Source organism: Oncorhynchus mykiss, chromosome 3 (assembly GCF_057628025.1).
Source record: "Oncorhynchus mykiss isolate SJ-2025 chromosome 3, ASM5762802v1, whole genome shotgun sequence".
Lineage (NCBI taxonomy): Eukaryota > Metazoa > Chordata > Actinopteri > Salmoniformes > Salmonidae > Oncorhynchus > Oncorhynchus mykiss.
This window is the reverse complement of record NC_143024.1, coordinates 45,769,172-45,782,066: the sequence shown is the minus strand read 5'-3', so window position 1 is coordinate 45,782,066 and position 12,895 is coordinate 45,769,172. Positions and strand designations below refer to the sequence as shown.

The 12,895-nt window shown below is 46.0% G+C and overlaps 2 protein-coding genes across 10 annotated transcripts in view; one reads left to right on the top strand and one right to left on the bottom strand.

Annotated features, from left to right (window-relative positions):
• Positions 1 to 4,312, top strand: part of klhl32 (kelch-like family member 32) — a 37,242-nt gene extending 32,930 nt beyond the window's left edge. For all 4 annotated transcript variants that reach the window (XM_036973915.2, XM_036973916.2, XM_036973918.2 and 1 more), the window contains 5 exons: positions 335 to 1,061; positions 1,183 to 1,241; positions 2,304 to 2,496; positions 2,784 to 2,878; positions 3,092 to 4,312. In XM_036973915.2, coding sequence (XP_036829810.1) covers positions 335 to 1,061; positions 1,183 to 1,241; positions 2,304 to 2,496; positions 2,784 to 2,878; positions 3,092 to 3,253 — 1,236 coding nt within the window. In that variant the 3' untranslated portion in view covers positions 3,254 to 4,312. The remainder of the gene's footprint in view (positions 1 to 334; positions 1,062 to 1,182; positions 1,242 to 2,303; positions 2,497 to 2,783; positions 2,879 to 3,091) is intronic.
• Positions 4,313 to 7,122: 2,810 nt separating this feature from the next.
• Positions 7,123 to 12,895, bottom strand: part of mms22l (MMS22-like, DNA repair protein) — a 31,403-nt gene continuing 25,630 nt past the window's right edge. For all 6 annotated transcript variants that reach the window (XM_090229350.1, XM_021596411.3, XM_021596415.3 and 3 more), the window contains 9 exons: positions 12,381 to 12,520; positions 11,679 to 11,824; positions 10,934 to 11,093; positions 10,495 to 10,640; positions 10,097 to 10,308; positions 9,703 to 9,869; positions 9,443 to 9,539; positions 8,958 to 9,125; positions 7,123 to 7,390 (listed from right to left, as the gene is read on the bottom strand). In XM_090229350.1, the coding sequence (XP_090085476.1) occupies positions 7,315 to 7,390; positions 8,958 to 9,125; positions 9,443 to 9,539; positions 9,703 to 9,869; positions 10,097 to 10,308; positions 10,495 to 10,640; positions 10,934 to 11,093; positions 11,679 to 11,824; positions 12,381 to 12,520 (1,312 nt within the window). In that variant the 3' untranslated portion in view covers positions 7,123 to 7,314. The remainder of the gene's footprint in view (positions 7,391 to 8,957; positions 9,126 to 9,442; positions 9,540 to 9,702; positions 9,870 to 10,096; positions 10,309 to 10,494; positions 10,641 to 10,933; positions 11,094 to 11,678; positions 11,825 to 12,380; positions 12,521 to 12,895) is intronic.

The window sequence follows — 12,895 nt, the reverse complement described above, 5'->3', positions numbered from 1 at the left end:
GTGATCTTCAGCCATCTCGCCCACATTCACACGCCACCGCCGTAGCTAAACAGCCTCCGATTGCTCTCAAGTTCAATTAAATCCCCCCTCTGCTTCTCTCCTCTCCCGGTCCTCAACAAAGGAATGTACCGGTGGATATTCATGATGTGTGTGCATTTGTATAGGTGTGTGTGTGTGTACGCGCGTTTTGTATAGGTATGCGTTTTGTATAAGTGTGTTTGTGTATACAGTAACACACTCGTCTTGATCTTGCAACACTGCTCTGTAGGCATTTAGAATACTAATAATTATGAATCGCTTCCCTCTGTCTTCCTCTTCCCCCTCTCCTCTTTAGCTGGTGGTGTGCTGGTTAGAGCATGACTGTCGGTACCAGTACACCGAGGACCTGATACAGCACGTTCGTTACGGCCTTATGGATGTGGCCGCCCTGCACCACGTGGCACAGTGCCACCCGCTGGTCCAGTCCAGTGCCACCGCCGCCGCCCTAGTGGACGAGGCTCTAGAGTACCACCGTGCCACCTACGCCCAACCCCTCCGCCAGACCGCCCACACCAAGCCCCGCTTCCAGTCTCTCACCCTCTACATCGCCGGCGGGCGCAAGCGCGAGGTGAGCCGCGTGCGGGAGCTGCGCTACTTCAACCCGGCCGCCCAGGAGACCGTGCGCGTGGCCGGGTGCTCCAACTGGAGCGAGCTGGCGCCCATGCCCGCCGGGCGCAGCCACCACTGCGTGGCCGTCATGGGTCACTTCCTGTTTGTGGCAGGCGGCGAGGTGGAGCATTCCACGGGGAGAACGTGTGCGGTGAGGACCGCTTGTCGGTATGACCCCCGGGGGAACCGCTGGACGGAGATAGCCTCCATGAAGGCTTGCAGGGAACACTTTGTCCTGGGGGCTCTGGGCCAGTACCTGTACGCGGTGGGGGGGAGGAACGAGCTGAGACAGGTGCTGCCCACCGTGGAACGCTACTGTCCGAAGAGGAACAAGTGGACCTTCGTCCAGTCCTTTGACCGCTCGCTGTCCTGCCACGCCGGCTGTGTGGCTGACGACCTGCTCTGGGTCTCAGGTACACACACACCCAGATGGAGAATAGAGCATAACAGATTGAACACACACACACACACACACACACACACACACACACACGCCCGCCCGCCACCTGTGTGTAATACTCTTCTCTGTTACAGGTGGAGTCACAAACACAGCTCAGTACCAGAATAGACTGATGGTGTACGATCCAGAACAGGTAACTGAAGAACAGATCGTACAGAGAAATAAGCCAAAAGTGAGACAAATGCCATCAAAACATTTAAAAGCGTGGTTTCAGAACAGTTTCTGTGATAGCTGAGTAATACGCTTGTTTACGGCAACTTTGAGGATGTGTGTTTGCGTGCACGCGAGACAGGGGGCCCGCACGCAAGGGGGAAGAGAAGGAGAGCAAGAGGGAGAGAAGGAGAGCAAGAGGGAGAGAAGGAGAGCAAGAGGGAGAGAAGGAGAGCAAGAGGGAGAGAAGGAGAGCAAGAGGGAGAGAAGGAGAGGGAGAGAGCGAGAGGGAGAGAAGGAGAGCGAGAGGGAGAGAGGGAGAGAAGGAGAGCGAGAGGGAGAGAAGGAGAGCGAGAGGGAGAGAAGGAGAGCGAGAGGAAGAGAAGGAGAGCGAGAAGGAGAGAAGGAGGGAGAGAAGGAGAGCGAGAAGGAGAGCGAGAAGGAGAGCGAGAAGGAGAGCAAGAGGGAGAGAAGGAGAGCAAGAAGAAGAGAAAGAGCGAGGAAGGAAGGAAGGAAGGGAGAGCAAGAGAGAGCGAGCAGGAGACCGAGAAAGTCTCATTTGTATTCACCGTGGAGCTACATTCACCTGCCAGGAACACCAACCCCCCCCACCCACACTACCCTCAACAGATGGCCACCCGTCAGCTCCTACCAGACATACGCAACCGCGCACACACACACACACACAATCGCTCACGTACACACACAAACATGGTCACGTATGCTCTCACACACACACACATACATACAAAACAACCAGACACACTTAGTCAAATGTGCACAGTCGGATACATCCGTGTAAAATGGAGAGGGTGAAGTATATTATTAGGAAGGGGGGTGAAATCATGAGGAGAAATCATAGCCCTGGTGTCACATTATTTATCCAGCACTGAACATACATCAATTACCCAAGCAGGGATACGCTAAAATATTAATCCATCTATTCAACATCTTCCCACTGTCCTTTTCCCTCCCCACCTTCTCTTTCTCTCACTCTCTGCCCCCCCCCCCCCCCCCCCCCCCTTCCCCTCTCTCTCTCTGACAGAACCAGTGGCTGGCCCGCAGTCCCATGCTACAGAGGCGAGTGTACCATGTCATGGCCGTGGCGAGAAGGCAGCTGTATGTGCTGGGAGGAAATGACCTGGACTACAACAACGACCGCATTCTGGTCCGCCACATCGACTCCTACGACATAGACATGGACCAGTGGACCCGCTGCACCTTCAGCCTACTCACGGGTGGGTGGGCTGCGCATACACACGCTCATGCATACGCATGCACGTGCACACGCAGGCAGGCAGACACACACACACACGTACTAGATAAGATCACTGTCCTCCTTTTTTTCCCTTGTGACTCTCCACCCCTCCCGACTTGATTCCCCGTGAAGTTGTCAAATAAGTTCAAGGTGAAGTCGGAAGTTATTTTCTGAACTTTCCCAACGCACCCTGTGTCTCAGATGACATCGAGTCATCTGGCCTCTCTTTGGCACAGTGAATCATTATTTTCGCTCTATCCTCCGCAGGTCAGAATGAATCTGGAGTGGCAGTCCATGATGACCGAATCTATGTTGTCGGTGGATATTCTATCTGGACCAATGAGCCCCTAGCGTGTATTCAGGTGAGTGACCTTGACCGATTTAAGTAACCTGAAAAATTGCCTTGTTAAACTATGTTGTACATAAATCATTTATGCATCGTTTTTTAGGTATTTTGAATGCTCTTATAATCCATGATGAGGAAAGAGGGTATTCATAGCAAATGTTATCTTACTAAAATCTCTTATTATTTCATGTATTTGACTTTTTTTTTTATTTCACTTCCTGTTGTCCAGGTGTTGGATGTGAGCACGGAGGGGAAGGAGGAAGTGTTCTATGGACCAACTCTACCGTTCGCCTCCAATGGAATAGCAACGTGTTTCCTCCCTGCCCCATACTTCACCTGCCCCAACCTCCAGACTCTACAAGTGCCCCATCACAGGATAGGGCCTGTCTAACACACTAATATAGACTACAGTAAATGTCTACATAGATATATCATGCAGCTCTTATGGACATACAACTATGTAACACAAAATAACTAATTTACAACACCCCCCTCTTCCTCTAAATGCATTCACACACTATTGCCACCCAGATAAGATTACCCACGTCTTCCCCAGTTTCAGGATCCCAACCTAACCACTCCCAAGTGCAGGTGTCACTGCCCATCCTTGACATTACCCATAAACTGAACAAAAACGTGGCCCTGTATGAAAGGAGGATCCTCGAGGACATTGAGGAGGTTCCCTATTCAGCTCCCCTGTGATGATGGACTGATCTTTCATCAGCTGCAGGGTTTGGGTCAATTCCATTTCAATTCAGTCAATTCAGGAAGTAAAACAGAAATTCTGACGACAATTTTGCTCCTTGAAAAGCATTGAGAATAATATATCCCGAACTGCCATAGAATTGACCCCAAACCCTGCTCAGATGACTGGTTGAAATAAAGGGGCTGCACTAGTCAATGGTGCAGAACAGGAGATCGCAATGCTGGAGCACTCAAGGGGAGCAGAGCTCTCTACGGAGTGAAATGGCTCCCTCTTTTACTAATGCACTCTAGGGCTATTGGCACTCTAACTAGCTGTACTTACTTACTACTTACCATAACCCATCTACTCCATACAAAGCCAATGGACCCATCCAAGGTCATTTCAACTGAAACCGGTTATGTGTGAACGAACTGTGGACCCAATCTTACTCTTTCTTGAGCGTGTGTTTTCTATTCAAGCTCAGGATTTAAGACTGTTTAACAGTTCAATGAATGTCTGACCACTGTTATCATACAGTGCATATACTCAACATACTGTGTGTAGGAGAACCTAAGCTATGTGTTGCCACTGTCTTATGCCATTTTCAAAACGTCTTGTTTTACTTTGAGCAAAAAAAATAAGACAAAAGTAAATCTGTAACTCCACCAGCCTCCAGCAGTGAGAGGAAGTGTGAGAAAAAAAAAACATGTCTTGTTTTCAGAATAAAGAGGTACAGTACTGTATCAATAAAGCCCATAAATTGAATCGAGCAAGTTAATCTGCTGTATTTTCTTAGTATGAAATAGGGGAGTGTTGTCTAAAAAAAATGTTTTGCTTTTGGGAGGGTTGTTTTTCTTTCTATTGGGCACAGGGGAGTGTAGTGTGCTTTTTCCCTGGTTTACATTCTCCCCTTTGCAGGATTTACTATATCATTTATTCTATCCTTAGGAAATGGTCTCATCTGCTTGCATGCACATCCCCTATTTCGAGGTGTTTTGGTACTTCCCTTATGCAGTACGCTTTTCCACACACTAACTATTATTATAAACTGGGTGGTTCGAGCCCTGAATTCTGTTTGACTGACAGCCATGGTATATCAGACCCTATACCACGAGTATGACAAAACATGTATTTGTATTGCTCTAATTACTTGGAAAGCGGTGTATAATAGCAGTACGGCACTTCGGGGTTTGTGGTATATGGCAAATATACCACGGCTAAGGGCTGTATCCAGGCACTCTGCGTTGTCGTGCGTAAGAACAGCCCTTAGCCGTGGTATATTTGCCATTTACCACACCCCTTATTGCTTAACTATACCACAGGTATACAAAACACGACGGATACCTGCTCTTTCCATGACAGACTGACCATGTGAATCCAGGTGAAAGCTAGGATCCCTTATTGATGTCACTTGTTAAATCCACTTCAATCAGTGTAGATGAAGGGGAGGAGACAGGTTAAATAAGGATGTTTAAGCCTTGAGATATGGATTGTGTATGTGTGCGATTCAGATGGTGAATGGGCAAGACAAAAGATTTAAGTGCCTGTGAAAGGGTTAGGTGCCAGGCGCAGCGGTTTGTGTCAAGAACTGTGATGCTGCTGGGTATGAACAATGGTCCCCTACCCAACTTGACAACTGTGAGAAGCACATAATACCCATAAAAAATGGAACGTTTATTCCGCCATTTATTTGTCATATCGTGAAGTTTACAATTAAATGCAATTAATTGTGAGGTTTTGAGAGCCGTATAATTATCGGACAAGGAGAGATTTATCAATATATTCGCCTTAATCTAATTATTGATTAACGTGACCTCGGTCAGAGATTTGCGCGGTTATCAAAACGCCACGTCACGTCACGTAAGCCTACACGAAACAAAGACCTTATATGAAGTAGTTCTAAAATCCCAGATGGAAAAAGGGATGGTGAAAAAAACGATTGGAACCATTTCCTGGGATTTATGACTCAGCCTATTGTGTACCACAGTATAACTAGCCATCATGGCACACATATAATCATTCAAAGCTGCACCAATATCCAATATAAATCCACATGAAGAGGAAGAGCTGATAGGAAGTGGATAGGCCAGGTGCATCAATAAGCATGAAAGACGAGACACGCAGCTCATAAAGCACCCCTATTGATCTTGTTAAGGGACAATACAATTAGCCTACAACACCACAATGCAATTAATATTTGTTTTCAGGTAGGTACAAAATTCTACCCTAGGCTGCGGTGAAAATGTCATTTGAATAATGGCGCAAAAGCCCTGTGATTTGAATGTTTCATTCCATTTGGATAAGTTGTGAGTCTACTCTCGACAGTTTATAAGGTCGAAAGAGACTGACCTGCTACTGTACGTCTGTATTTCTACTTCTGATACTGAGATGCGCTGTCTTGTTGCGGATCATCGTTCTCGCATATCGTCCTATAATAATGGGACTCTCAGCAGGCCCAGTTATTCAGGAAGGCTCAACACATGCTCTGCCTCCTCTCTGATCTGAGCAGCTATTCTAGGCTCGTCTAGAATCTTAACGCTTCAGTATAGCCTAAATGTTTGTCATTTTACTTTTAAAATTAATTAAATTACCTTTTATATGTGGCATGAACACACAACCACTGACAATGTTTCAATCTGATTACTTCAACGTGGTGCATTGGCACAGAAACCTGTTGGTGGATCATTCGTTGCATATATTTAATAGAATAATAGCATCACAATTTTTTAAAATCAGATTTCCAGGCCTCTCGAATGGCGCAGCGGTCTAAGGCACTGCTTCGCAGGGCTTGAGGTGTCACTACAGACCCGGGTTTGATCACAGGATGTGTCACAGCCGAGCGTGACCGGGACACTCATGGAGGCAACGCACAATTGGCCCAGCGTCACTCGGGTTAGGGGAGGGTTTGGCCCATTGGAATTTCCTTCTCCCATCACGTTCTAGCGACTCCTCTGTTGGCGGACCGGGCGCCTGCAAGATGATTTAGATCGCCAGCTTGACAGGGAGAATGAGTGGTCGGCGAACCCTCAACCTTCTGTCCCGTAGCCCTGCGTGGCATCAACTGTGCCACAAAAGCATGCTGAAATGGAAAAAGTCAATATGCACATTTATAAACACATGGTTGTTATAGTTATTTGATTTGTGGTTTCTAAACATTATTTTGAGTTAATTCTATGAGGGAGGGTCATGTGAAACTATGTTTTATGTTGGGGGAGTGCATTTTTTTTATGACAAGATCGACCAGGCGTGAAATTCTGACTGACAAAATGAAGCCTGATTGCATGAAGATTGCAAAGGAAAAAGGGAATGGAAAGAGCAGAAGTAATCTTTCGGACTCTGGCTGTATCTTGATGAGGGATACAGTGTCAGGAAAGGAGGCGGGTTTCTGCCTGTAAAGTTGGGCCAACAAAAGAGTGCATGAGCATAAAGAGATCCTATTTGTCTACTATCGGTAGTTACTATCACAACATGGAAGAACAAAATATTATACATTTATCTATATGCATCACAAACTCGTTCCATGCCTGTGAAATTAGGAAACAGAAATACAACACTAGCACTTCCACATTATCTTATTTCATCACATTTACTTTATTTCGTAACACCTTTTTTGAAAAATATTTCAACATGAAGACGGAAACTTGACCATAAATTATGATCTATATCACCAACAGGACAATTTCTATACATGATGTATATCTATCTATACATGAAGCCCAGTGGTGTTGAGGTCAACAGCATGGTGACCTGGTCCTGGGGGTCAACAGTCAGTCCTCCTCCAGGCTGATGATCTCCGCCTGACCACCGTCCCCCAGCAGAGTCAGCAAATTCCTGTATGCATTCCTGTCACACATGCAGAGATATTGAGTGAGTGATGTCACAGCACAAGATCTAGTATATTTCATACAGAGTTGACTGTGTCACTGAACACTGTATAAATACAGTGCATTCAGAAAGTATTCAGACCCCTTGACTTCTCCCGACAAAAAATTACATTACAGCCTTATTCTAAAATGGATTAAATAAAAAAAATTCTCATTAATGTACACACAATTCCCCGTAATGACTAAAAAAAAACAGGTTTAGACATTTTTGTAGATAAAAAAAGAAAGAAAAATATGAGTACTTTGTTGACACACCTGAGTGGGAGGCCCCGTGCACAATTGAGCAAGAGGACAAGTACAGTAGAGTGTCTAGTTTGAGAAACAGACGCCTCAAGTCCACACAAGTGGCTTTTTCTTTGCAACTCTGCCTAGAAGGCCAGCATCCCGGAGTCGCCTCTTCACAGTTGACAAAACACTGAGACTGGTGTTTTGCTAGTACTATTTAATGAAGCTGCCAGTTGAGGACTTGTGAGGTGTCTTTCTCAAACTAGACTTTCTAATGTACATGTCCTCTTGCTCAGTTGTGCACCGGGGCCTCCCACTCATCGTTCTATTCTGGTTAGGGACAGTTTGTGCTGTTCTGTGAAGGGAGAAGTACACAGCGTTGTACGAGATCTTCAGTTTCTTTGGCAATTTCTCACATGGAATAGCCTTCATTTCTCAGAACAAGAACAGAAGAAACCCACAAATGCTGATGCTCCAGATACTCAACTAGTCTAAAGAAGGACAGTTTTATTGCTTCTTTAATCAGACAACAATTGCAAAAGGGTTCTAATGATCAATTAGCCTTTTAAAATGATTACATTGGATTAGCTAACACAATGTGCCATTGGAACACAGGAGTGATGGTTGCTGATAATGGGCCTATGTAGATATTCCATTTTAAAAATCTGCTGTTTCCAGCTACAATAGACATTTACAACATTAACACTATTTCTGATCAATTTGATGTTATTATAAAAATGGACAACAAAAAAAAGTTTTTCTTTCAAAAACAAGGACATATCTAAGTGACACCAAACTTTTGAACGGTACACACACACACTGCATTCAGAAAGTATCCAGACCCTTTCCCTTTTTCGACATTGTTACGTTACAGCCTTACTCTAAAATTGACTAAATCATTTTTGTGTTGGGGGGGGGGTTTATTAGTGATGTGGTTTGACATCTGGCATGTCGCACACTGGCTTCATGGTTTTATGACTACTGTAAAGCATTTCAATAGAATCAACATTTGGATGAAAGTCCCATTCCCTATACTTCAGATGTTTTCCCCACGTAGGTCAACACGCAATTTATACCGTGCGATAAAGATTCCTCGTGGTGTGTGTAGACGTAGCGTTATATCAGGTCGGGTGACAAGATTCTCTGAGGAGAAACTGATTTTTTAAAAAGGCATCCAAAAAAAGGCAACAGTACTTAGTTGTTCCGCATCTCTCCAAATATAAATTAACCTTAACAAATAGGATTATGTCTAGGTTAGGTTAGACTAGAGACTGGGATTACGGTCAGGTTTAAAACTCTACCTCAGTGTGGTGTTCTTGCCCAGTCCTCTCTTGTGTTCTGTGTTCCTCAGACTCAGCGACAGAACAGGGATCAGGACCTGGACCACATGACTGTCCAGAACAGCTATCGTCTCCAGAACACTGTACACCTGTCTGTCATACAACCCCTCGTTCTCCTCCACAAAGGACCTGAACACACAGAACACAGTAAGACAGAGATACTGTAACACCAATGTACATGCTTTATACACACAAAGCGTCGCAGGATATGTACATTTCTAACCGCGACGGTTCAAAAAAAGCATGGCTGCCCTAGAACAGCGTCGCGTTCAGCCGACACGAAGCGGAAGGAAATGTTCTGAACAGAGTGAAACAGGGAAGCATTCCACGAACTTGTCCGACGTCTGAAAAACGGTTTTGCTACGGTGTACATTAATAGACACCACCCCAAGCGCTGAATGCAGAGAGAAGGAAGAGTAAAGGCCACGGCAGTTGGTGTCGCTCACCGTAGGACAGTGACGGTCTGGTCACATGGTGCACCCCCTGCGGCGGACGAACATCTCTCCACCACCAGCTGCAGGGCCTCTGTACTGGTCCTCCTCACTGTGAACGCACAGCTGCTTTTAGACTAGTTACCACACACACATTGCACACACGAAAAACCTAGAAGAACCCCCACCCCCACCCATAGCAGCAAGCTCGTTCAGCATATTGTTCACAAATAGGATTACTGCGCGTACGCGTCTTTCTGTGTGTGGACTCTCACCGTGAGGCTCGTTGACCAGCTTCAGGCAGCGGAGCAGAGAGGGGAGGGGCATGGTGAGCAGGGCGGGGTCACTGTCATTGTTCCGTCTCAGCAACTCCAATAGGAAGGCCAGGACCGTGACCAGGCGGGGAGGAGGGGCGTTGCCTTTGAAATGCAAGAAGTTCTCACTATGGAGACAGAGACAGACGAAGGTATGACACAGAGCCATGTCATGTCTGGCCATTTGGTAGATGTTCTTAGGAGGCTGTCAAGGTGGATTAGGATGAAGTTATCCTGAGACACTGCTCCAAGGTCAGTTTGTCTTCGCATTCCCTTACCTAATTATGTGGGCAGGGTTTACTCCTCCTGGATCTGTGCCTAAGAGCAATCTCTACCCAGAGCGTCAGAACCCTACCTGATCACCTGCAGGATGCTCCTTCTCAGTGCCGCCCCACGCGGGGTGGGCGTGGCCTCACAGGCCGCCAGCAGCACCGGGTGATTGGTTATGGCTCCAACCGATGGCGTGGCAGGCAGGAAATGGTCGAGGTACTTGGAGATGACATCCCGGAGCTGCTTCTTCAGGTAGGCACCCTGAGACTGAGACATACTGGTTGCTATAGACAGACCCTGGAGGGGAGGAAAGGAGAGACGGAGAGAGAGGTCAGTTCGTATACTTTTCTTTCCTCCCCTCCAACCCTGCTAGTACGTTCAGAAGTATCAAAACAATTATTTTTGTCAGAAGTATCAAAAGTGGGAGTGTGTGTGTGTTGGCGGGTGTGTGTGTGTGTGCGGGTGTCTGTGCATGCGGCCCACCTGCAGGTAGAGGGGCAGGCTGTCCCTCAAGGCCTTGTCCAGTCCGGACAGAGAGTTAGGGAGGAGCAGCCCGTTGACAATGTTGAAGAGCAGATGCTGGGCCTTGGAGGTGGCCAGCAGGGGACTCCAGTGCTTCACAACGTACCCTGAGAACACACACACACACACACATGTTTGAGGCGATAGGCTCGAAGCAAGTCGCTGGGCAGAATTGCTAACCCTGATCATATCCTGATCCTCGTAAACACGCCGATTCCTTCTCACCCAATACCAAATTGACCTCTAGCAAATATATCTTCTATGCACTTGTAGAGATCTGAAATGATTGCATAGGTATAAGCAATATGGCCATAGCGCCATCTTACACCTATCCAGTCCTTAGAGATTCACACAACAGCCTAAGGGGATAGGGGCAGACCTCAGTGATGCAAACACCCACCCACAGCCCAGTAGGCCAGCAGCAGCCCCTCCTGAGGACTCTTATTGACCAGGTAGTGTTTGATATACTTCATGATGTCCCCTGTGTAGTCCAGAGCACGGGTGACCATGGCAGAACGCTCAGACAACACCTGCAGCCCACTGTACACACGCCCCACAGCCTGAGAGAGGAAAATACAAAACGACAACGTATTTAAGCTGTATTTATTTGTATGGAAATGCGGACTTGCCTTTCAGCGTATGCTGTTGATATACATGTTAATGCCAAAATAAAGGAAACACCAACATAAAATGTCTCAATAGGGCATTGGGCCACCACAAGCCAGAACAGCTTCAATACTTCTTGGCATAGATTCTACAAGTGTCTGGAATTCTATTGCAAGGATGAGACATCATTCTTCCATGAGAAATTCCATTTTGGAAACCGCTGTATTTTGCAAATAAATTCATTAAAAATCCTACATTTTGATTTTCTGGATTTTTTTTCTCATTTTGTCTGTCATAGTTGAGGTGTACCTATGATAAATTACAGGCCTCTCTCATCTTTTTAAGTGGGAGAACCTGCACAATTGGTGGCGGACTAAATACTTTTTTGCCCCACTGTACTTTGTATCCCTCATTTACTAAAGTGTTCCCTTTATTTTGGCAGTTACCTGTATGTATCGTGCATGTTGCAAATATCTTTGTGCACATGCGTGTGTGAGATGACAAGCTACCCTGTGTGTGTGACGAGGTGTGTGTAGTACCTTGATAAACATCTCCAGAGCAGACCTGGGCACTAGCTTGCTGCCGGCTCCAGGCTGCAGCCCGGCCCTCTGCAGTAGGGAGTCCACCTCAGGGAGCCTTAATACGAGCCTAGTGAGCTCCGACAACTGCTCCTCCAGAGCCCTGCCTGGAAAAAGTCATAAATAATCATAAATAATCACACATGCCACTTAGCAGACGTGTAAATGCAGTCTTTGGATAAACATGTTTCCCAATTTTGATCCTTTGCCCGATTTATTGGCAAAATATCTGATCTGATTGGGCAAAATATCAAAATTGGGCTGCCTGTGTAAATGCTGGTCATTTTTAGAATGTGTATTAATTCCTTATGGGAACTGAACCCACGACCTTAAGTGTTTCTAGCGCCACTCTTTCCAACTGAGCCACACATATACACACTTACATCTCCATAACAAAACACATAACAAAACACTGAAATAAACTTAGAAATACACGTACTTAAAGGGGAAACTAATGGGAAATTATCATAATATGGTAATAGACAAGAAATGTAAGTGTAGTGTTTTAATGTGGCCTAACTAACTGAGGATGTCTTTCCATACCTGACTGCTGAACAGAAACCAGTGAGGCCTGGCCAGTGTGTGCACGCATGACTACGTATCTTCGCAAAAGAGCGTTTGATAAATGGCGGATGTCCAGGGTTCTAGGTTGAGGTTCTGTACCTGCTCTGCTGTCCGTGCCATCTGGGTTCTTGTGGATGTGCTGCTGCAGAACACAGCGGAACCAGGCTCTCACAGACAGGGTCTGGGCTGAGCCCGACACGGAACCTCCACAGCCGGAGCTCACTGAATACACCAGCTCACTGTGGAAGAGAGGTCAGCTTGACGTAGAACAAACAACAAATATGTTTAAGGGAATCACAAGTTAGAGAAAGGTGAGGCACAGAATTTATAATCTTGATCGAATAATTAGTTATTGTTTGGGATGTGAGGTGATTTGAGGATCAGTGATTCTGTGCAGTCTGACCGCAATCTCTACAGTCGTGGCCAAAAGTTGAGAATTACACAAATATTAATTTTCACAAAGTCTGCTGCCTCAGGTTGTATGATGGCAATTTGCATATTCTCCAGAATGTTATGAAGAGTGATCAGATGAACTGCAATGCAATTAATTGCAAAGTCCCTCTTTGCCATGCAAATGAACTGAATCCCCAAAAAACATTTCCACTGCATTTCAA